The sequence below is a fragment of the Aphelocoma coerulescens genome, chromosome 5, assembly GCF_041296385.1.
Source record: "Aphelocoma coerulescens isolate FSJ_1873_10779 chromosome 5, UR_Acoe_1.0, whole genome shotgun sequence".
Lineage (NCBI taxonomy): Eukaryota > Metazoa > Chordata > Aves > Passeriformes > Corvidae > Aphelocoma > Aphelocoma coerulescens.
In genome coordinates, this window is record NC_091019.1 from 38,067,284 (window position 1) to 38,093,662 (window position 26,379).

The 26,379-nt window shown below is 36.3% G+C and overlaps 1 protein-coding gene across 5 annotated transcripts in view; it reads right to left on the reverse strand.

Moving 5' to 3' along the window:
• Window positions 1-1,127: 1,127 nt before the first annotated feature.
• The window catches only part of STXBP6 (syntaxin binding protein 6), a 101,712-nt gene continuing 76,460 nt past the window's right edge, over window positions 1,128-26,379 (reverse strand). For all 5 annotated transcript variants that reach the window (XM_069017719.1, XM_069017720.1, XM_069017717.1 and 2 more), the window contains 4 exons: window positions 23,021-23,151; window positions 21,073-21,238; window positions 5,455-5,612; window positions 1,128-4,277 (listed from right to left, as the gene is read on the reverse strand). In XM_069017719.1, coding sequence (XP_068873820.1) covers window positions 4,254-4,277; window positions 5,455-5,612; window positions 21,073-21,238; window positions 23,021-23,151 — 479 coding nt within the window. In that variant the 3' untranslated portion in view covers window positions 1,128-4,253. The remainder of the gene's footprint in view (window positions 4,278-5,454; window positions 5,613-21,072; window positions 21,239-23,020; window positions 23,152-26,379) is intronic.

Here is a 26,379-nt window from a genome sequence, read left to right on the forward strand (position 1 = left end):
CATCACCTGAAGTAGTGTGTATCTGTATCTTCATAGATGCCACGACTTGCAGCTGCAGTTTGATTTTCTCATTCAAATATTATCCCTTCAGGAACATACTAACATATCTTTTACTTTAAAAACCTATCATATGGAATCAGCAAACATTCATGCTTGAGCTTCTTCCATGACTGAGAGATGACAAACAAAACCCTTATCATCTTTTCCTTAATTTATACACAGCAACAAATTGATGTTTTATGAAAATCATAGTATCAATCAAAAAAATGACATGGTGAAATTGATCTAAAAGAATGTTCAAAAATTAACTAAACATTCTGTCTTTCTACCTTATAGGACAAACGTACAACAACAATAGAAAAGAACTGACAAATAGTTATATTCAATCTACAACAAAATGCTGTCCAGATCAAAGTAGCTTCTGATCCAGCAGAGATCTATTTCTCTTAGGAGGTTCATCAAGGTTGGGCATTGGGGATGTATGGTATTCAACATCTATGGATAACATGCATTCTAGCAAACTTACCTAGTAACTACAGTAATCAAACAGGTGGCAGTATTTGCCAACAAGACATTTTTGAGATTACAATCATAGGGATCATATTTAAGCCTAAAAAGAGAAATGGCAGCAAAGTCAATTCGTATTGGGTACAGTTCTTGTGCAAGTAGACCTCCTTTGAAGCTAAGGGATTGCTTCTCTGTGTGTAGAAGAACTCTACCTTTATAGTGTTATTCTTACAGGGTCATTAAAATTGCTTGTGCTTTGATAAAAAATTATCGATAAAATTAGATATCCAAAAGAAAACATTAACAATTTGAGAATAAGCATTTCATAGCAACTGTAAGTGAATTATCAGAATTCTTTTTAACCTACACAGCCTTTAGGTAGGGTGCTAACTTTAAGATACGATAATTATTCTCTGGAATCTGCTTGGACAGGAAATGCTTTAACCTAGTTTCCACTACTTCTCTTTTAATTACTAGAAAAAATTCTTATCACTATAGCAGAAAATAATTTTTATTCAATTTTGCTAGAATTCTATATAATTTTGCTAGAGTGAAACATAAAAACCTAACTCAAAAATAATTGATGTTTTGAATAGAGAACTCAAATAATCCAAAGACAGTTTCCATCACAGTTAAAGTATTTAATGACAAAAATCAGGGTTTCCAGTAGTGAGTCAGAGAGCAGGTCCCACCTTTTTTTTTTTTTTTTCTCCCCAGAATGGCACAAAATAATTTCTACATCTTTGAGAACTTCCAAGGAATTGGTTACAATAGATATTAGCAAATATTACACTTCTGGCAAATCATAGCAAAACCTACCTACCTTTAAGATCAATTTTAAGAGCACACATTTTTGTTAATATTTCACATAATGCACAACTTTTGCTAGACACAAAAGTAGCCTTTTAAGACAGAGTTTGCAGTACAGCAGTCAAGTCTAACAATACATTATTTTTATTCTGTTCAGAACTTTAAAAAGATAAAGAAACTATTAATATTGTTACAATTTACAAATACATTCTTTCATATGAAACATTAACCTGAATCATAGTATATGTTATGTACATGACTATCTAATAATACTAGGTTTGTATACACACTACAAGCTAAGTTTCAGAAGGAAACTGCAATGCTCTAAGATTTACCTTTGGATAAACATTTATACACCTCGATTTTTTATCTAAAAACTACCAAATCTTGTAGTTTAATGAACAGCAAGAACAAAGTAAACAGACAGACCACTTTTCCTTCATTCAGAAGACTAGGTTAATTAAAGCTCCCATAGTAAATGGCTTTTGATGGCTGAATTAAGTCCAGAATTATGATAAAAAACAATACACTTAACTGGAAGATATAAACCAACCCAAAATGCTGAAAAACTCAGGTGAGACTAAAGCAGTGTTTTAGGTCAGTTCAACTCACAAGAGGTCTGGAACTTAGCAGTGCAATTGTGATCTTGCCCTACCCAGCTGATATTTATGTAAACACTTAAAAATCTATGCCTTTTAATCTGAATTTAGACAACTAATTCTCTTCAGGTTTATCTGACCTGGGTTTTAGACATTTCTTCCAATTATTTGCAAGCTTAGAGGCCTGGCTAGATGGCAGCAGTTCAGAATCTACTTCTTTCTCTCGAGAGAAAGACTTGTGAAGTTAGCAGCAGAAAATATGACAAGAAGATAGCTATGTGGTCAAAAATGTACTCCCTGACTGATTTATAATCCATCTTTAAAAAAAAAAAAAAAAAAAATATATATATATATATATATATATAGCCTAACATTTTGTATCTAGCAGAAGTTTAATTTCTAGTCAGGCACTGTTTTCCTGGTTAATTGCAGAAATACCCATAGTCACACTACAATAGCATTCAGACAGTTCCAGGGCAAGCATCACTTACACATAGCTCAACGGAGTGCTCAGAACTTGTGTTGTTAATGAACCTGTTCTGATTTATAACAGAAGTGGCCAAATTCCACTTCAGTAGGTGCTAGATTTGGTAACTGTTGGAGCTGGTGCTAAATAGATGTAAATGATCACATGGTACTACACAAATGACCCATTCTCTCAACTCCCAGTGTGAAATTAAATAAAAAGCTTCATACAAAACTATTTAAATTATAGGAAAAAAAACCCCAAAACAAAATAGATGTAAAGTTTGAATGCAATCAGCTAACTAGACACTGTCCTTAGTTCAAATGAGAATACTTTCCTAAAGGCAAGCATCTTTTTACAAAATGGCTATTTCCATGAGATTTTCCATTATTTCAGCTTGCGGTAAGTGAAATATTCTCAATTACTACAGTAGCTTTTATCACTCTTACAAGCACTGCTCTGAGAATTTTAGACTGTTGTGTCATTAATAATGCAAAAATCATATTCTACAATGAATACAGTACATTCACATAATGCCAGCTTTTCTCTGGTAAGATGAGGGCAAAAATGAAGAGCAGGCATTTTCAGAAGATGAAGGCTGTACCTTCTGCAAGGATTGCTTTTCAAGCTTCATGGTTTGAAAAAAGAAAAAAGCAACATCTTTTTCTCCTTTTTTTATTCCTTTTCATTCTCAAAGCATGTTAGACCATCTTAATAATGTTAAGAAAACAGCTGTGAAGGAAAAAGGTAACCTACTCATTTTGTAAGAGAAATAGTGTGTATATTGCATATAGTGAGTACACATGAAGTAGTCACCCTTCCAGTCATAACATATTGAAAGCTGAGACTCAAACTAGAAGTTGATTCTAGTGCACCAAGGCATGCTTTTTGAAAGCCTCTATATTAAAAGTTAGACATAACTTGCTAACACAAAAGTCATTAAAATCAGAAAAATTTCTGAAGTGTTCCAAAAATCTCTTACTGTAGAATTTATGAAAAACAGATGTCTTGAAAATAGTGCACTCTCATCTTCCCAGGCCTTTGCATTCTCATTTTCATGGGCCTTTAGCCACACAAAAAAAATCACAGGTAAAAATAAACATTATTTTAAAAGTTGTAGATTGTGTTTGAGGCACAGCTATGTGTGTATAGATGTAAAAATTACTTTTTTCCTCAATTTTGAAACCTCAAGCATACATTCTTTGTGTTTCAGTATACTATTCAAATAATCAGTCTCAAAGTGAAAATAGGAACATGTAAAATGCTGATATGAATGAAATTCAGATATGCACTTCTGAATGCTGGTGCACATGCAACACTTCCTACATTAGTTAGAAGAAACAATTTTTTCTGTTTCCAGAAATTTGGATTTTCTGTTTCCAGAAATTTGGACAAAGCAATTTGTCCTCCACTATAGCTACAACCTCAGATGTTTAATTCTAACATCCATTCACATTCTGCTGATGCTACATTAAATGACAAAAATTATACCCCTTCTTTGGATTTTATTTCCACACACGTGTCCACAATCAGTTCAATAATTTTTTTTTTTTGTACAACCATGGAGGAATATTACTATTTTAATCCTGATCAGCTTGTCATTTGGTCCTTTTTCAGTGTTTGCTTTCACTCCTGTAAGAACTGAAATACAGGTAGAAAGTACCGCAGGACTGTGTAGCAATATCAAAAAAGAGGAACAAAAGTAAGTCAGAAAGGTAGAAATGCAACACTTTTTCCTGCACAGAAACTGAAAGAATGCATCTCCACTGAACAGGAAGGAAAAAGCACACAGAAGACTGGATCTCCTGTAAAAGTTGCTGATTGTAGTCTTTTCAGCTTCTCTTGAGAAGATTGCAACTTTGGGCAGTATCTCAGCATTTGTGCTTCATGGCAAGCTGAAAAAGAGAGAAAAAAATTAATTAAAGAGATATCACCTGTAACAACAGCTGTATCAACCTAATGTGGCTAGTCCGGATAAGAAGAGTTTAAGATACATTCTCTGAAAGATGCCTGAAATCCATGAACTTCTTTGCATACAGATACACAGCCATTCCCTTTCCTGGGACATACAGACAAAGCCTCCCTTTGCCATGCCGAGGAGGCAGGATTTATCTGCTTTCACAGCTCTGTTTCCCAAGGTTCCATTATTTTGCTATCTTTGAGGAACACTATAGAGCAAGACACCAGAAACAAAAACATGCTTAAAAGAATAGTAATTTTGACCCAATGATTTTGATTGTTAACTACAATCAGAAATTCTAGATAAGTAATTTAAAACACCTATTCAGGAGCTCTGCCACTAAATGATGAAAAATAAAGGACTGATTGCATTTCCACCTCTGTGATTACCGATTATTTCCAATTCAAATAATTCAAAAATGGACTTAACTGGGAATGAGAGGGAGAAGAAAGAGCTTAAGTGAGTTAAAACCTGTATAAAATGTGTAGACAAACTGGCATTGCAAACCAAGCAGAGAGCTTAGGGTTAGGTTCCATATAATAAAAAATTGCTTTCTGAAGATAATAGCATGCTAACAAAGATGAGATGAGTGAACCCTCTGGGAAATTACCTTGAAAACAGAACTGATAGGGGCAGTTAAAATTCACTCATTTGCTACTGGTGAAATGATAACCAATAAATGACTCAAAAACTAAACTGACTTAAGCCTTTGATACTCAAGGACTTGGTTACAAATATGCTTCTCTAAAAAATTAATATTTGTATGGATATACTAAAAATGCATTTCAGCATGAAAGAACTTAAACCAACACCTTTCTTTCCTCAAACAGCAATTTTTTTTTTTTTTAAATCTATCTTTGGTAGGCAACTCTGAGAAGTTTTTACTATACAGAATTTATCACTTGAAGATCCTGTGCAGTCACCAACAAACGGAAGGGATTTTTTAGAGGCAAAGAAGGTGAAGAAGGTGTCACAAGCAGGATTTGATACATACCCTGAGCTAAGTTCAAGACTTTATACAGCTAAGTATAGATACATGCTTTCATTCAACAAACTCTGACAGCCAAATATGTGACCTTAACCTACTGAGTCTTACCCTGCTGAAATCTTACCTTATGTGCAGTTTCTGCAAACTGCTGAGCACTGTTTTTCAGCTCCTCTGTCTTTTCTTCTGCACGACCTAGCCTTTCACCACGCTCATTCAAGGCCTGACTTGCCTTCTGTACTGCACTTGTCACACTGTCTGCTGCTGAATGGAGTATGCTGTTTCCTGCAACACCAAAAGAAGCCATTAGAGCACTCAAGTATATATATGTTTTGTATTAAATATAATTAATTTAATTTATAATGCTCTAGAGGTGATGTGCTATCTGTACTGGCTTCACTTCACTACAGCCTCTCTTCAGGTGGCTGTAGAGAAAGATGAGATCCCCCTGAGCCTCCTCAAGACTAAACAAACCCAGCTCCCTCAGCTGTTCCTCATAAAATAAGTTCTCTAGACCTCTCATGAGCCTTGTTGCCCTTCACTGGACACTCTCCAGTACTTCAGCAGCCTTTTTAAAGTGAGGGGCCCAAAACTGAACACAGTACTCAAGGTGTGGCCTCACCAATGCTGAGTCCAGAGGGGTGATCACTTCCCTAGTCCTGCTGGCCGCACTATTTCTGATACAGGCCAAGATGCCACAGGCCTTCTTGGCCACCTGGGCCCACTGCTGGCTCACAACTAAGCCTGCTGTTGACCAGCACCCCCAAGCCCCTTTCTGCTGGACAGACGCTCTTGTTCCAGCTAGTAGCACTGCCTGGGATTGCTGTGACCCAAGTGCAGCACCTGGCACTTTGCCTTACTGAACCTCGTGCTGTTGTCCTGATGGAGTCTGTCCAGATCCCTCTGCAGAGCCTTCCCTCCCTCGAGACATCAACACCCCCACCCATCTCAGTATCATCTGCAAATCTACTGAGGGTGCCCCCAGTCCCTACATCCAGAGAATCAATAAAGATGTTTAACAGTATCAGCCCCAAAACTGAGCCCTGGGGAACACTGCTAGTGATGGGTCACCAACTGGATTTTAGTTCCATTCACAACTCTCTGGGCCTGGACATCCAGCCAGATTTTTATCCATCAAAGAGTCCATCCAAGCTGCAAGCAGGCAGCTGATCTAGGAGGATGCTGTGGGAGATGGTGTCAAGCACTTCACTGAAGTCTATATAAACAACATCCACAGCCTTCCACTCATATACTGAGCAAGTCACTTTGTCAGAAGGACATCAGGGGAGTCAAGCAGCACCTTCCTTTCATAAATCCATGTTGGTTGGGCTTGATCCCTGGGTTATCCTGGCTGTCCTTTTTTCCACAGCATTAAAACCAAATACATAATACTTTAAAATGAATTATTCTGGTAAAGGTATGAAACAAATTCAACACAGCTGAAGTGAGCACTACAGCAAATCTGCTGTTGAAGTCTGCTGTTCTTAGAGACATACAAAGACAAGTGAAAACAGACACAAAGACACTGCTTTTATCATTAATCTGAGAAGTGTACTTCAGAAATATCCTCAGGTTAAAAAATCAAACCCAAACAACTTGAAGGGCTATTTTGCTACTAGTTTGTTGTAGTTTAGCCCCTGCCAGCAACCAAGCATCACACAGCTGCTTGCTCATTCTCCCACCAGTAGGACTTGGGAGAGAATTGGAAAGGTCAAAATTAGAAAATTGATGGGGTAAGATACAGATAGTTTAGCAGGGAAAGCAAAAGCTATGCACTAAAGTAAAGTAAAACAAGGAATTAATTCACTGCTTCCCATGGGCAGGCAGGGGTTCAGCCATCCGCAGGAGAACAGGCACCCATCACACAGTAACAGCTCAGCATGAAGACGCATGTTATTATTCCAAACTTCCTCCCCTTCCTCCTTCTTCCTCCGACTTTATGTATTGAGCATGATGCCATTTGGCCTGGAATAACTCTGTGGTCAGTTGTCCAAGCTGTGTCTCCTCCTCCCAACCTCCCATGCACCCCCAGCTCCCTCGCCAGTGTGGTCATATGAAAAGTAGAAAAGGCTTGGTTCTGGTGCAAGCCCAGCTCAGCAATAAGAAAAACATCTCCATATTATCAACCCTGTGTTCAGCACAAATCTAAAACATTGCCCCGTACCAGCCACTGTGAAAAAAATTAACACAGCTGAAACTAGCACACAGTTTCATTAGAAAAAAGAACAAATGATCCTTTCAGACCCAGTTTTTAAATAATAATCCTTTCCTTAGAAACGCCAAACAAACAATGAATAGTGAAACTAAAGGTTACCCTGAGTAGCCTGTGGAGCACAATACAAGCTGCATATGCAGGAATTCCTGAGATAAAGAAAACTGCCCTACAATTTTATTAAACTAAAACACAACTAGTATTAAACTATGGAGGTGAGGAGAGACTTAAGAACCTACACACAGTGACTCACAGATGATGAGTCAAGATGAGAAATAACAATAAAAGAGCACCCTGACCTCCTGTACATCAATATTGTTACATTTTTCACATCAGGAGTTTAAAAAAAAAGGATGTACAGGATGTGGGACTGTTACAGGTTTGGGAATTTTTTCTATTGTTGCATTTAGAAAAGGAATACAACAGCTGGCATTACCGTTGAAGAGATTAATACCTAACAATACTGTGCGCTGGAATTTTGCAGAGACAGAAATTAATCTTTTCAAGTGGTCTCCCTTCAGACACTGAGGCGTTTGATTGTAAAGCCAAACAACTTTATATACTGCACACTTTCTTACTTTAAAATTTTTCAGTCAATTGCTATTTTGTTCATAATTTTTTTAAGGAGATTATTATTTTGGCTTCTGTTCGGGCAGCTTTTCCAATAAACACACGTACTGAGCAACACTACACTGGAAATAGTTTTCCTTTTTTGGTGGAGTGATCTAATGGCTTTAGCCTCTTGTATAGTGTTCGTTTTCTAGGATATGAGTTTTAAAAGCTCCCAAAACTGAATTAAATCTGTTGTTTACAAGATCACAAAGCCTCTGCTGAATTCAAGGGAAGCAGGCTACATGGACAACCTTATAAAACTAAGCACCTTCTGAATTCTTAAAATGTGCTGGGGAGCAGAATTTAACATTGCTGACCTTCTGTCACGTCAACCAACATGCCCTGAAGATGAACCACAGGATTTTTCTAAATAAAGGTATTTCTTGCAGATGACGTGTCAATACTATTGATTGAGCTTCTGCTTAAGTAGTGTTAATTATTATTGAGAAACATAATGCATTAACCTGCTACAATGGAGGCATGGAACACAGTGTATCTGTCAACAGATTCCTATTTCTTCATCAGGTAAGTGACTTTGAAAGTTCTGCGTTTGCTATTTAAGCAGCATATTCAAAATCATCAACTTCTGTTGCCACATAAACTAAAAATAAAGTTATGGCTCACAAGTAAGAAAAGAATGAAGACTGAGTAAGAATTGGTCAAGGTCAGGATGAAATCAGTCAAGAGCAATGGTTGGACAACATCAAATGGAAACTGCAGCAGCTGACCTGAGAGTGACTGGCTGTGCCAGCCCTGTCCTCAGGGTAATCCAGGAGCTATACGTTTTAGCACCATCTAAACCACCTAAGATTGGTAAGACTATGTTTATGCCTGAACAGTTTTCTCTATTAATTATGCACGTTACTCTCATCTGTTTCAATCAACTACTGTCAAAAAAAATCAACTTAGATGTTGCTCTTATAGACAGAATTTTACAAAAACCCCATCTCTTCTTCCACCTCCAGACTGTACTGCATCACTGAAATGATGCAGAATGAAGAAAGCGACCACAGGAAGCCCAAGAGGAAATTACAAGTTTTGCTAATCTGAAAGTTTCTCCTAGCCTGTCAAGGTTCGGGTGACTCCCACATATTAACTATACTGACCAATCAAAATCATACATTTTGTTGGAAAAAAGAATTTTGCCACAAAAAAAATAAGAGCTGTTCATTACTGCAACACAGCACTGAAGACATGAATGCAAATCTCTTCCACTGCTAAAATTGTCATGAAGCAGCTCACAATAAGGAACAATTTAGTCTGGAATGATCCCCAAGAAACATCACAATAATTATCAAAGATTAAGTGAACTCTAGGCATTTAACTCAGGAAGCTAAGGCATTTCAAAATCAATGTATTTAGACTGATGAAGTTTCAACCGATGGCAGCACTTCCCACATTGATAAGCTGCCTCTCCCTGCTGAGCACATTTGTTTTGTTAATATCATCATTACCAGAGAGTCACATTTCCTAGACTAACACTAACCCAAGGCTTTCCATCACATCTGTAACACAACAGCTGTATAAAGGTCCACAGGACAAACACATTCCTCCCCTCCATCTTCATCCCTGTCACCTCCCAGCCAACTGTTACACATCCTTTCATGTATACTGGTGCTGTGCTGACAACCTTGGTTAAGAGCTCTTTTGAATAAAAGAGGAAAGAGCTGCTAAAAAGACCCAAACAGAAAAAAAAAATTTCTAACCTCTCTTAAACAGCATGTGAAAAGCCTTATTAAACAGCTTGAGATAATAAGTAGAAGAATACAGAAGCAGTACTTCTGTGATTGTAATCCTATAAGATAATACACTCTTACAACTTAATGGATTCCTGAATCACATGAGTGGAATGGTCTCTAGATAATTTCAATATTTAAATTATCATCCAGAAAGGATGACTAAGTGATCTGAAAGACAGAACATTCATAAAAAGTAGAATCTTCACTGAATTTACAGTTCTGAAAACTTGGATCTGAACTTAAATCTGAACATCAACTTCTCAATTTATCTTTCAAGGATAACTTACTTCCCAACTTATATTTGAACCATAAAACCTAGAAGTCTCACAGCTCAGCCTGGACAGCAGGATTTCCATGGACTTTCATCTTCTTTGAAAGTAAACAAAACACTTCCATAGGTCTTTGTACCTGAATCTGGAAAATTTACGGCCTTCAAAAAAAGCCTTAGTTACCAAGTCTGGTAACTATTGTGATGTAAGTGGCACATCTGCACTTAATTTAGCCTTTACCAGTCATGCAACCTTAAGAGTCACTGTACTCACAAGGGACACAATCAATGGTTCCACCTTCGTAAAAATCTTATTCTGCCCTGAAAAGTAGTACAGGTTTCAAAGTAAGAAGTGATCTTGAATTAAGACTGGTTACAGTACTTTCCCCTGCTCTCATGTGGGGTAGGCAATTTCTTCTGACACATCTGGATCTTTTAATATCCATCAATACCAAAAGTGACCAGGAACAGATGTAAATATAAAAAGGGGCGCTAATATTGCAAATTATGTTCATGCAAAGAGACTTTTAGATTAAAAACTCATCTAATCCAATATTTTGTCCAAAGCATGTAAGACAGAAAAAGGAAAAAAAACCCAGTATACTATAATCGCTCTTTAAACCTCAATAAAACTATTCAGATTTGACCCCATACTTTTCACTCTTCCTGATCTGCAACACAAGAAATAAAGCCTATAATAGCAGTCATAGTAACATAAAATATTTTATATAGTAGTATGTTCTAATATAACCCTAGTTTGTCACTTCGTTGCTTCTGAACATTATTAACATCTGCATATGATTTATTTTCGTGCATCTGAAATCTTGTACTTTTAAAGCCAGAAGAGGGCAAATTTACCTCAACCCTTATATGAAGAAAAAGCATATTTTATTCCTGCTAGTAGTTACGTAATGCCTATAACCCAGGAGTTAAACAGGTGCCTGCAAGTTCTTTCTAACAATAACAAACAATACCACGTGCATCATAACATTATACTTTTACAAAGGTCCTACCAATTACAGAGGATGTAGGAGGCAAAATGATAATCCTGACTGTACAGCATCTTCATTAGTAAGCAACAAAACAAGGTAAGCCTTATTGACAACAGAGAAAAGTTCCTTCCTCTGCTCTCATTAGTCATGTCAGCTCCTTAGATTTGCAAGGTACATTTTAAGATGGGGAAGTAAGTTTAATGGGTAACATCTCAGTTCTTGTTTTAGCCTTGGGTTTAACCTATTTACCTCAAAAAAAGCTAAAAAAGAAAGCTACGTGCTATGCCTGGATTGACTGAATGAAGAATGTGTGTGTATTTCAGATTCCTGCAACAACTGCAGCCTGTGTAGCCATTCCAGATGTGGACTGCTAGCTATCCAGAGTCTTGCAAACAATACTGTCACAGCTGCACTCAGAAGAGGCTGCAAAGTCTGAGGACCTGAGTAAATGCTCTGATTTCAAGACTGTTATAACTAGATTAAGGCTACTACTCTACTTACTAGCTGAATTATGCTTGACATGTTTGCATGAGCTTTTTTAACCACAACTTTGTGAAAATGTTCTAAATGAGAAACTGATGGAATAAAATTTCTTTGCTTTTGCATCACTATCAAGCATGAACCTTGTAGAGCAATCACAGTATCCAGGTACTCAATAGCCAACTAACCTTGAGCTGAAGTTCACAGTGAATGAAGAAGACTCTGCTATGGTCCCAGAAGGGGGATAAGAGAGTCTGAAAGACCTTGACTTGTCTAAAGTGAAAGGATATGCCACTAAAAACCTCTCCAGGCTAGCAGTGATTCTCCAAACTGGCAGCCTTAAGTCAACACTTGAGAGAACTTTACACTCTATACCTTCCTGCCCAAATCTATAACCAGTTTTAAAACACCGTGTTAGCACTAGCCTTTAAAGGAGAAGGAAGGAGGGGAGAAGGAAGCAAAGAAAGAATTGTGTTTATATACATGTGTAAACTAAGAGTATGTACTGATAAGCAGAAACAGCACCCAGCCAAGATAGTAATTTTATATCTTTGCCAAACGTAAATAAAACCAAATAGGGAAAAATCCCATTTGATGTTAGTGGTCTGGCAGTGGAGAGAGAACAGAAGATGTTATACAGATCCATCAACCATGTATTATTTTAATTAAGAAAAATATGTAACACAATAAAGTCTACAGTGAGTGAAGGTGAACAGATCCAATCTGTTTTGCATTTTATGAGTGAGTTTAAATACTATGAAGAGAAAGACAGAAAATCAATAAATTACCTACTTAGAAAATTACTATTGTGCCACAGTGGGCATTCTGAAACAATCCTTTTGTTAGTAATTCTGTACAACAAAAAAATCCAACACTTTGGCCTAAGACATCATCAAGACTATGCACTGTATTCTATTTCTTAATATTTTATATTAAACAGCAATGCTAATCCATGAATATCAAGTCATTGCAACTAAATTCTGTGAGTTATTTTTCAAATGGCTTAAGTAGCCTGAAAGATATTTTTCTCTTTATCTGCTACCTAGACTGATGGTCTACAATTCTGTATTTTAAATTTACCTCTTCAGTGTTAAAAATTTAAAGATCTTAGAAACCTGGGTTAGGAGCAAGCTTTCATATACATTCATTTGGAGACCAAATGAAAGATGCTAGACACCCAAAAACTATTTTTTTGTTTGAAATCAAAGAAGAGTAGGGACTAACATTCTATTCAAATGTGGATGCTGAATATATATAATTAAGCTAGGATAGAATGACTGTTAAAATCAGGGGGTGGAAAACAGAATCAGACAGAATTAAAATGGGCTATTTTCTGCAGCAGCATTGCCAGCAGACTTTTTAAAAAAAAAGTATGTATACAGAATTGAAATGGAGGAAAGAGACAAAAATATGGAGTATTTTATTGTTCAGCAATAAAATACTTAATAGTATTCCTTTGTTGTAGATTTAGTTTTGCTGGACACAAAATTAACTACGTATTACCACACTGAAAAACTAAAATTACATCTTTATTTCTTTATTCCTTTAACCAGGCTCTTGAAACTGGAAGTTCTACTTCAGGTGACCTGGAAAGGATTATGTTTTATTACAATGTGGAACAAACGGATCACCTCCCAGCATCACAGCTGTGGAATAACTTTTTTCATCCTCATTCCCTACTATTCCCAGAAAGTCTGGAGATGAAAAATGTAGTTTAACTGATGCCATTTGCCTTGTCTTCACACAGATTTAGCATGGACTTTTTCAAACATTTAAACTTCCAGTTTATTTTTTGGAAGTTCTGAACCTGGAAAGCCACATTCAAAGGTAATTTGAATTGTAATAACATGTCAGGAGGAAAATAAGGCTGATTTTTTCCACCATACCAGCGTAGTTTGAGTTCCATGTTTTCAAATACCAGGTTTACAATAAAGCAACAAACCACCCAAAAATAAAAACAAATGAAAAACAGGAAAAAAACTGCAGCCTTTTTACTATACATACTACAAATTAAAACACAGCCATCAAATAAACATTGCATCTGAACAATCAGGGAAAAAAAAAAGTTAGTAAATAAGACTATCTAAACAAGGTCTTCTATTTTCTTATGTCAATATGGGAACCGTAAAAGATAAAGAAAATGCTAAAAATGCTTCAGAAGAGAAATGACCTATGCTATCAAAGTAGAAAGAGAGCCATTATATATACTGAACTGATCCTACCTGTGTCAACAGGAGAGGTTCAGAAGACTGAAAATATCCACACTAATGAATTCCTGCTAGTCATGATGGACTAAAATGTACTAAGTTTAGAATGATTTTTGGAATTGAGACAACGCTGGACAACAAATACAAGATAATTCACACTTCCTATTGACTTCATTCTGATATATAGTAATGTCATTGCCTTATGACTTTCATGCAGACTGATAATGAAAAATATGGTATACAGGATTTTCATCCAGAAGATCAAGAAGTGATTCCTTAAGGCAGATTAAGTCCTATCCTTTCTGACAGGCACTGGAATGAATAAAAATTCAAAAAGATAACAAAAGGATAACTCTGCAGCAAATATACAGCAATTCATTAAGCACCATATAGCTCTGCACATTTCAAATGAGCTGGCAGCTGTGTGATTTACAAACAAGACGAGGTCAAATATTCAGAGCACTGTCTTTAAGAACAAGCTGTTATTTAATGCTTCATTTGAGTTTTCTGGTCTCAAGTAACCTAAGAATTCAGGCAAAATTTATTTATTAAGAAGCTCAGAAATATTGAGAAATGGATCAGGGTTCATTCAACAAAGTATGTTCCATAGAGGTATTCTGAATAGTTATTACTATTGATGCACCACTTGCATTCACTTTCCAGACTGGGAAAAATGCTGCATTAAGTGACATAACAGTGAACTACAGAGAAAACATAAGAAATACTGGGTTGCAGGAATAGAGAAGGAAGATTTTAGTTTTTCAAGCAGCTGGGTATTCAGATGGTGAATTTCTCCCCTTTACAGATGTGTCTATCAACCAAGGCTGCTTTTTCTTCCTTCTTTAAAAGAAATAGAAAAGCAATTCTATTTTACATTTCTAATAGTTCTGAAGTCATTGTGAACAAGGACAATCACCTTTCCACATCAGAGGTCAGCTAGATCAAAGGAAGTTTTATATAGGATGAAGAAACTCTGTGTGGTCTTGCTTGGTTACATACAAGGGTGACTAGAAGATAGCTTTCACCAAACAAGCAATGAACAGCAGCACAAAACAGAGCTGGCATCTATCTCATTTTAAGCGAGAACTGATGAATTCCAAAATGCTGTAAAATATATATTCAAACCCAAGCCTATGTTTTACCCATACACGAACATGTCTGTATAAGTATAAATATACTGAGAATGTATAAATCAGACTTGTACCTTCAAAATCTATTATAAACACTAAACTAATGAAGCTAGGCAAGCTGAAGCAGTAAAAGATATCTCAGTAAAAGAAATCAGGGTAAAACTGGCAGTGAATAGCCACTATGATCATAAATTACATTCAGGATAAATTCCACCTCTGGGTAAGAAGTGCCTCAAGAAGTCCTTGAGGTGGGCTGACAGGACTGACAAACTGAGCATGTCATAACTCAGGTGTGCTATGACCAATTGATGGATACAGAAGAAAAACATCAACCTTCAGCTTACTTACCAGCAACTTTCCATAGGAAAGCACAGCAAGTACCAGCTACCAGCAGCAAGCATTTGAAACATGTTGCAAACTTTTTATCAATATCATCATTAGTTTATGAGTCCAGGCAGTTGCATTTCATCTTAACTGTAGAGCTGGAGGATGTGATCTCTAGTGTTCATTCCCTGTAAAGCAACTAGGAGCCAGGCTAGTTTTCCTTGTCGTAGGTAGGATTTTCATAGATAAGGGCTTTTTTATTTTCTTGATCTGGTCTTAGTGCTAATAAACGTTCAAATTTAAAAAAAAAAAAAAAGGGGTGTTACTTTTAGTTTTCCTAGCCAACCACATTCACACACTTTGGATTCTTCTAGGGTTCAACATCACCATAGAGTTTGATGTCTCCGCCTTCCTACAACAATACAGTATTAAAGTTTGAAGTTTAGTCAAAAGTACTGAAATTAGAAATTAACTTTCCCTTTTACAGATTTCATTTGTCTGTCAACCAAGACTGCTTTTTTTTCCTTCTTTAAAAGAAACAGAAAAGCAATTCTGTTTCACATCTCCAGTAGTTCTGAAGAATATACAGAACAAGGATTAAGAGCTGAATGGACAGGTCACAAATGTTCAGATAAACTTATATTCTCCCATTAATGTTCTTATATACTGGCATTGATGCCAGGACAGGATGTTACTGTATAATGTGTATTGGTTACAAATTAAGGAAATACCTAACTAGGATCAATTTCATATTAACACAACCTTTACCTGCTTTCCAAACTGAACAATGTATTTAAACTTGAAAACTTTAAATTCTAATACGCTTATAAACTTAATGCTAAGTATTAATATTTTCAATAATAATTCCTATTTATAATTAATGACAGCCAAACCAACCAGAAACTTTCAGAATCAGTAACTATAACAAAGCACAGAACTCCAATCTGGCTGGGTAAACATCAAAACCTAACAACTTGATACAGGGAAAAAAAAAAAACCAAACCCAAATCCCATATCTATGGCAAAGAGCAATACTCTGCATCTTGAAGATAACACCTCATTTAGACCTTCAATCTTCAGAAAGTCAGGAAAATATATTGGTTGATGCTTTCTACATTACCTTGCCTCAGAGTTATACAGAGCAAAAAAAGGAATCAACCTTTATAATGATAAATGTCCCTTCTCAATTTATGTATCCTTACAGATTTTGCAAGAACATAATGTACTTTTTTTTTTACAAGATTCCCCTTTTAGAAAGTTAATTTAGAGCTCTGATTATATGCCAAATTTCTATGGAAAAAGATCTCAACTATTCTTATCCATTCTAATCTCAACACATGGCTTTTATGCTTAAGATCACTAAAATACATTCAGTTAAATAAAACTGCAAAGCAGAATTAATCTTGACATGAATATGCAGGGCATAGAAGAAAGTACCTGAAATGGTCTTTGGCAGCAGAAAATTAGTTTCTAATATTTTAACCTCTAGAATGACCATAACGGAGTATTTGGTATACGTTGGCAAGAAATACCTAAATAAACTAAAAATTTGTTGTTTCTGTATGGGAAGATGGCTAAATCTGATTGGTCATTTCAAACCAGCAAAACACCACCAAAATAACATATATTGCAGATTAAAGAAATAAAATAGTAAGTTTTTGTGGATTTTTTTAAAGGGTTTTTTTTGGGTCAAATTCATTTTCATCAGAATTAATTTACAAGTGAACACCTGCAAGAATAGTATGTTCAAATACACACTTTTTTCAATGCCTATCAGATAAAAACTGAAACAAACAAACAAACAACTACCAGGTGTTTGACAGGAGGGAGGGCAACGATTGTCTTTTTTCCCATGCTAGCTCACAGAATCATAAAATGGCCTGGGTTGAAAGGGACGTTAAAGATGATCTGGTTTCAAACCCCCACCATGGGCAGGGATGCCACCCACTAGATCAGGATGCTCAGGGCACTTCCTAACACAAGTTTTATTTCATCTCCTTTAGTCAGTAATTAATCTTGCTCAGTATGGTAAACACCACTATGTGCTTAGCAGGTCTCCAGTGTGCTAAGCCAAGATGAGTAATATTGTATGGAAAAATTACTCATTACCATTCTCGCACTGGCATTTTATTCTTGGAGGAAAAAAGAATGACTCATTAATAACTCCTGCGAGGTGTCCTACAGAAAAGGTTACAAGGGTAAAGAAGTCATCATTTTGGGTTTCCAAGAATATTTTGATTAATTCAGCAGAACAACTGTTAAATACCAACACATATAGGTAGGACAAAGCTTAAAACCAAATGCATTTCTAACATGCATCTAAAGGTGGCAGCAAATGTTTGTTCTTTATTGTAAGCCCAGAATTAATCTTTGAAGAGCTTCATATGCTGTATCTCAAGGTTCTATCCAGAAATGAGAGTCAACTGCATCCTCAATGTCAGTTTAATGTTATGTCAAGAATCAACATGTTCTAATGAATACAACCTCTAAGGGACAAAATTTCTGCACACCAGCCATCTCCAACTTTGCTTTTCATATTACTGATGTAAGAGCAATACAACCTAACATGGCCACCAAATAACAACGTAACACAAAGATACTCCAAATCAAGACACAATCCCAATATCAGAACCTGTATGTTATAAAGGTACATAAGGGGAAAATATTTCCTACCTCAGTCAAAAAAAGCCCTCTAGCCCTTTCTTCTCCACCATAACACCCAGAATGCATGTAAACTATGGAGAGGGCTCACCTAAACTCTCAACAAAAGACAAACTTGAAATACTTAATATAAGACACTAGTAGGAGGAATCTTGTTACAGCGTGCCTAAACTTGAATTTGTTCTTTTGTTCTCAGAATTAGCACCCACACCTTCAGTCAGTTCTCATTATTGCTGCAAGTACTGATGCCATTAATCAAGTCAGAAAAAAACAGTCTAGCCTATTCAACTCTGCAGACTATACTTACATGACACTCAAATGAAAATAAGGTAAAAAATGATTCTGCAGAAGAAGAGTCAGTGGCAGGGCTCTGGTCTAAAGGGGTGTGTGTGTGTCTGTGTGTGTGTGTGTGTGTGTAAGAGAGAAAGGAGGTAAAAGGAGGAAGGCCACGAAGAGGGCCTGGAGTTCCACAGGAACACCCTTATTTACTTAAAGCTAAGCTCCTAAGCACTTCCTGCAGAAACAGGAGCAGCATGACTTTCACTCTCTTCACTCTTATCCTTTAGGAAGGAATAAGGTTCAATAAGGTAAGTAGGCTTGTAAACAAGCCCTTCAAGTTCCTTCATCTCCAGTTCCACTTGGGAAAAAGTGTTCTTTGGTGGCAATTTATTTTTGAAAATATGCATTAGCTATAAGAGATACATTACACATATGATGTAATTATCTATATCATGACTTTAAAAAGCATGGGTGTGTATGCATATACATATTCTAATAATTTATTTTTTAAAAAATTTTGTAGAGTATTAGAAGTTAAACTGGCTAACCATCCAAAAGAAAAAGTATTACTTTTCACATCCCCAGAAAGTTCACAAGAATATCACTCAAAATGTTATGCTACCTTGGTTGAGGGGATGAAGTGACAAGCCTCATCTGAAATCTGACCACACCAAGATTTAAGTATTATTTGAATATACTGCTTTGACTAGTGAGCAAAATACACCCACAAAACAGTTAACAACAGAAAAATCCAAGTTGTAAATTCTCAACTGGATACAATAAATTTCAAGCTATATTTTCAGGTGTATGTCCTTTGGTTTGCTTAGCTCCATTTGGACCTTAGTTCCTCTAGTCAGGATGAATTTGAGATTAACAACACATTTCACCATATGTTCCAGAAAATACCTCTTGGTAGTTCAGGTTTTGGACATAATGGGTTTTGATACACAGAGCTGGCTCAGTGAGGCTGACACACAGCAAGTCACTGAAATTCAAGCTATTACTTGGTTTACAGTTCTTACAGTTTCTGTCAAATTCAAACCTACCCACAGGGAGTGTATTACCCAGTGTGAGGAAAAAGTGTGAAGAACAGCAGAAGCACTGTATCCATGAGGAGGTTGATTAGTCCCTATATGGTGTCTATATGTGGCACCGTGTGTGTACACACACAGACCAGATTTGTGCCCAGTCAGAACGACATGCAAGAAATATGGAAATGGTCACCATCTGCTATCAGAGATTACTGAATACTCCCACTTTATCCAGGAAGTTGTCAAAGGGAGAATATGGGTATGCTTCATGGGACATGGTAGGGTCTAGTGTGTGTTGAAAAAGTAGAAGTTAAGCATATGTTTATGAACCTCAGCGCCAATTTTTTTTCCACTGTGATGACACTTGTTTAGGATAAAGTTAATAACTGGGTCAGTTGAATCAGGAACTCAATTTTGGACAGGTCAAGCACAGGAGAATCATTCAAGTTCAAAGGCGATATGTGTGGTGGTTTATTAATAACAACTTATTTGCAGGAAGGATGGAAATGAGAAACACTAGCAGGCTGATAACCAACATGAGACTTTGCATATGAAATAGAAAAATTGTAGAGTGTATCTTCACCCATTAGTGCAGCTCCCTCCCCACTACCACACCAAAAAGAAAACAAAGGAAATCCTATTAATGTGGAAAAGGAGGAATGAGAGAAGACACAAGAGATTTTGCACATTTTTTTCTTAGTTTGAGAAGACACTAAAAGAAAACTAGTAACTGACAAAGTAATCTGTGTATTAGTTTCAGTAGCTAAAATGAAAGCACCAAACTGGAGATGGCTTCTCCCTTCACGTTTATTTTTGGTGTTTTAGAGGAAAGGAACAAAATAACAGTGAGAAAAAAAAGAACATATAAAGGTCTCTGCACAAAATAGTACTTCTGATAATAACATACAGGAATATATTCTAGATGTATGAGAGATGAATTTCCACAAGAAAAAAAGAGTAAGGCTCCCTATACTTATAAGCTATTCCTACTGGGTAAAAAAGAAAACCCAACTAAATGGAATCTCAAGTCAGCTTGCACTTCTCTTTTATTGTTTGTGAGCTCATTGAGGAAAAACAAATTTTTATTCCCACTGAACACGAGAGATGTAAAAGTTTTAAGTGTTCTGGTTTAGAGCACACAAAGAAAGAGCCTATTTTGAGAAATTTCAAACTAAAGGAGTAACTAGGAATAACTAAACAATTTTACTTTCCTAAAGAACACTTCGTGAAATATGTGAAAATCCTCCCAAAATAAGTTTTGTTACTCAGGAAGTAGATGGTCAACACTGATTATTTCACATATTGACCACACTTTTTTTACCTAACCAGATATTTTTAAATCTAATCCTGGAAATTCACCTTAAGATACATGACTTATGAAAGCGTCATGGTTTAAGTCCAGCTGAAAATTAGGCACCATGCAGCCACTTGCTTCCACTTGTGAGGAAACAGGGATGCAGAAGAGGCTTTTAGCTGATGTTTCAGACCACCCAGAAACACTTTAGGATGACCAAAAGCAGAGGGGCAAATCAAAATCAAGGTTGCTTAAAAAGAGGGAGGAGAACAACTTCTCACAAGGTGGAAAGGGCATGTAACCTTTAGAACTGAAAACCAGCAACGAAAAGGTAACAGAAGAGAGTGAAGTGGTGCTTGATGGAGAAATGCTGAAGCATACTTTACAGCTAAGTTAGCATGTTCAGACCCATGATTTCAAGATGCCATTAGGCTGCAAGCTTATCTGAACACAGAATAAATCACATGCAAATCATTTCATATCCAACTGCAAAGTATTAAGCTTTGATTTGCTTACCTCCCATAATTTTAGATTGGCAGTTGATAAATTCTGGCTTCTTGTCTGTAAGGTATCGCTGACAAGTGTGATGTAGAACCTGAAAGAATGTGCATTTTTCTGAAGCTGTGTTTGCTACCCATTGGTCAAACGCATTTTCAAATAGTAAATCAAATTCTGGGGAATCCTAGAAGAAAAAAAAACCACACTTCTATTATTCCAGTTTTAGAAATTATTTGGAGAGATATTTTTTAAAATGCACTGTGCTGCAAAATACAGAAAGGTCATGCAACTCATAACCATCCTGGTATTGCTCCATATTTTTGGATGAAAAAGTCCAAACAGGCAGGAAGTTTTTTTCTTACTGTTATTTTTAATGAGGAATCGTCAGCTATGACAAAAACATCTGAAAACAAAATTTAGATCAAAACATTTAAGGTCAAATTCTCATAAGAAACCCTTGCTATCTACAGATATATAGTTACTTGTGTCTTCTATATTATGCAAGCATTTATGCCTCTCAACACAAAACCTATGGTCACACTATATTATAGAAGATGTGGCTCTGCTATCCATGCTCAACCAAATAAGTAAGCTAAGCAAATAACAAGTCCCAATTATTGTATTTAATGCATTTTCATAAAGTGTTGCAAAGGATTCAGGATAACATGAACAAATGACCACTCCCACAATGAACTGAAGTGCAGGTATACCAACATCAGCTGCCAAAATAAAAGGATTTTATGCAAGAAGTAGTGCTATATATTTAGCAATATTTGCTAAACATCGTTTTGCAATCTAATCTAGTAAATGTTCTTTTCCAACTGATGACACTAGGAATTCACAGGGAGATGAGTTTGAAAGAAACATTTCTAAGCTTAAGAGCTTGGTAGGACTTTCAATCTGTTATGTACATAGTTGCATGGCAGATGCTATAAAAGGGCCTAAAACTCATATCCCTTATCTGTTTGTCATTTCTCCTGTTTTTATAGTTCCTTCCAGAGAAAATATAATTCCACTCCTTGCATTTCATAGGGCAGTGGCCAAGGGCTTCTTTTTTGTACCATGACTTTAGGTAGTAACTGGCCTTGATGCTAGGTACTTAGGTACTAACCAAGACTTGAGTAGTAATACAATTTGGTGCACCATAGTTAAGATGCTTAGGTGGCTGATCAAAGCACAACTTTGAAAAAACCAAGGGAGTTAGTCACAAAAATATTTTGCTATAAAAAGAACACTAAATCACTTTGTGAGCACATAATATGAGCCACATTTTTAACTTCTAATTATGTTGTTTTACTACTGAAGAATTGTATTCATAAGCCTATTACATATTAGTACAACTTTGTCTTGAGATAGCTCAAGGTGGGCTGTATAGTCCAAATTAAAGGAATAATTCCACAACTATTTAATATAGGATTGATTTGTTTTATTTTGTTTTTGGTAGTTTTTAGTTTAAATCACTGTTCACTTGCCATTTGCAGCTAAAGGACACTACCACACTTTGTAGCATAAGGTAAGAAATGCCAAAATATCTGAGGAGAGGACTGTCCTAGAAAAAATGCAGGATTCTCAAGATTTCAAAAACTCGAACCTCAGTAACCTCTTCTATTCTTACTTCTGCCTATTGCTCTATCTCACACCACAGCTGCATGCCAAAGTAGACCACAAGAGGCCTACAGCTGAAGCAAACAAGGCTCTTACTTCGTTCTTCACAAAGAAAAGAGAAAGTAGTAAGAAAAGTATGGAAAGACAAGAAGAAAAAACCCCATATGACTGAGTTTTAGCCTCCTCCCCTGCTTCCCATTAAAATTTACTTCACATATTCCACTGAGTTATTTCTTTTTTGAGAATCTGCACTTAAACTTGTATCTTATATTTCCAGATGGCTTTTGAATAAAGAATGCCTGGTTCACCAATCAGTTAAGTAAGAGCTCAGTTTTCACTTTCTAGAACTGTTCAAACTCACCCGATTAGGGTCTATACCATTGACCTGGCGAAGCTGCTCGAGCATCCACTGCGTTCTCCTGACAAATGACGTAGAGCCTTCAAATTGCTTCACCTTCGTTATAGATGCTTGAGCTGGTTTCTTGTTTGTCACTGAACATATAAAAAAATGCAACTGAAATGGGCTTTGTGATTCAGAAACATGCTGTTTACTTCACTTATCAGTAGCTGTTTTGCTGGTGTATTTTCTACAATGTCCCACGAAGCAAATACATGTCACTAATTCTGACAGTAGAATGCATTCTCTTCCCAGTATAACATACTGAAAAGCATATTCCTTATTGTCAGAATGGTGGCATGATGCCAAACAAGCTGTCTACTATTTAAAATTGGATATATTTTAGCCATCATCAACTTAAGTTACCAACATCCTGTAAAAAAAAAACCCCAAAATAACAACAAAGGTCTTTCCATTTCATTCTTACAATCACAGAATCACAGAATGGCCTGTGTTGGAAGGGACCTTAAGGAACATGCAGTTCCAATCTCCCTGCCATGGTCAGGGACACTTGTCACTATACCAGGTTGCTCAGAGCTCCATCCAGTCTGTCCTAAACACCTCCAGTAACAGGGCATCCACCACCTCTCTGGGCAACTTGTTCCAGTGCCTCATCACCCTCCCAGTAAAGACTTTTTTTTTACTAATATCTAACCTAAACCCAGTCTCTTTCAGTGTGAAGCCATTTCCCCTTGTCCTGTCACTACATACTCTTGTAAAAAGTCCCTCTCCAGGTTTCTTGTAGGCTCTCAAGATATTGGAAGGCCGCAATTAGGTCATCCCAAAGTGTTCTCTTCTTCAGGCTGAACAAACCCAATTCTCTCAGACTTTCCTCATAGGAGAGGTGCACCATCAATTACCTTACTGCTCTCTTTCCCCCATGCTAATTTGCTTAAGTTCCTCATATTCAGCACTGAGTATTAGTAATTTCTTTCTCATCTTCTGAATTTAGGAAACAGAGAAGGAAAACAACCCCAACAACACAACCATGTAAGTACATGCACCTTATTTAAAAACCCTGTTACTTTAGACTGAATTTCACATTGCTGACTGAAAAAACAAAACATTTTTTCTGGTCTCTTCATAACATGGCACATGGAGGTCATGCTTGTATAACACTACCAACATTTGTGACATTTGATTCCCAGTCAAGAGACATAGGTATATGCACTTACTACACTGTCAATCCATCAAGTCAGACAACAGTCTGTGAAAAACATAGGTATAAGAATTAAGGAATTAAAGTTTGCTTAACACGTCCCTTTCCAAATATTAGGTACCACAAATAACAACCATTAATAAGAATGATATTACTTATTACAAACAAAATGTACATTAAAAAACACAAATAAAGAAGACTGCTCTTATTTTGGAAAAGAATAAAAAAGGAAATATAAATGCTCAAATTAGTGCATCATTAAGTCAGAGTCGGGTTTTCAAAGAGTACTTAATAAGGCTAACTTTTCAACAGCAGGAATATTGACTTGCTGCATTAGATGTTTTCCCTAAAAAAAATTTCTTCTAATCAGTATAACTCCATGAAAGTTCTATAAGCAGCTTTAGGCACTTTCTGTAGTCAAACATGCATTTTGTTTACACGTTACTTATCTGTTGCTGTATGTTAATTCACTCCCAAACACATTTCCACTTTCTGTGAAGAAATAATTTGTATAATCATTGTATTGCATAATCTAGTAAAGCTGGTGTGTCATCTATTTTTTTTCTACTTAAACTCTTTCCAAAAACAATGTCATCCATATGGTCCGCCAAATAAGAGTATTATTGGAAAAGTTGCTTTTCTCTGCTTTTAGATGCTGGCAGTTAAAGAAAGCTTCTAAAATAATCAAGACTTAAACAGCAAGACTGCTTATTTTTGTGCACCCCATTTGCCCAAACAACCAGGAAACGTAAGAGACTTCCCACTCTGAAAATGCATGCTGCATGCACTTCTATACCAAGGAACACAGTTAAACAGTAAGTAAATACTGATGTAATACCTTATCATTCCATGAAGTTAAAAAGTTAATATTGATTCTTAGGATGAAAATTTTAAAATGCACAGATCAGCATCTTGATGTTAAATGTACTTTGGAATAGATTAGCAAAGGCAGATTAACATGAAAAGCTCTTTTCAACATCTCAGATTTAAATGTTTTCAGTTCTGTGTGTTTGTGAAAGTCCAAACACCTTTATCAGAACTAAACTTGATGAACAGAAAATTCATTTCCAAGGAAATTTTAGTCGGTTAAAAAAAAAAACCAAACAAACCAACCAAACCAAACAAAAAAACCCCTAGCATTCCACAAGGCAGATAATTGATTTTAAGAAGTTACCTTGAAATAGAAAGCACAGCTGGACTCAGTATATTGATCAGACTATTGACAAGAATGTAGTAAACAGATTGCCAGAAATCTCCTCACTGACAGTGGAAGCACTGAGAGCCAAACTCATGCATGGTGCAGTACATGACTTAGAATCTTACATCAAATAGTACACAGCACGGAAGAACAATGCTGTATCAGAAAGGTAGCAGCAAAATTAGACCAGAATGACTACTGAAATGCAAAGACTGATATTACTAAGAAGGGAGATTAGTATTAAAGATTCATTGCTTGCTCAATGGCCCATGCATCCAAACATAACAATCCTAAAAAAGCAAGGGTGTAAGGAAACTTATCTATACCTGCAGCATATATACAGGTTCTGTTTCTACTGCAAGTCTACACAGCACTGTGTGGGAAACAAACTCAAAAGCTGTACAGACATATGTGCCTATCTTCTCTAAATTTACTCTTTGTATGCATTCATGTCTTTTTTTGTCAACTCCAGTGATCACTTTGAAATACTTTACAGCATTCTACTAGACCAACTTTCATATATCTTCTACAAGCAATACTAATTGAAGGCTATTTAACAGTGGCACAACTTTTATGGCCTGCAGATTATTCTCTTTCCACGCAAAATGGGCAATGATCTACTGCTAAATCAGCCATGTATTAAAAAGAAAAAACTCTGCATACTATGTGTAGGTCACATATATAATTAACACTAGCAGCACTACAAAACAAAGGGTTCAACTCTAGGAAGCACCAGACAATGATTGCGTGATCAAACACTTGTTTTCCCCCTCAGAATCTCATGGATAACCAGTTACGAAATGCATAGCCTTAAACTTTAATACAGCAAACTTCTCATTGTTCTGAAGGCTTCTACATGGCATGCATTCTAGTGCGCTTGAAAACAGGGGTCACTACATCTTTCAAGGTGAGAATACCAAATTTTACAGATGATAGTTAAACACTAAATGTCTAATCTCAGCATCT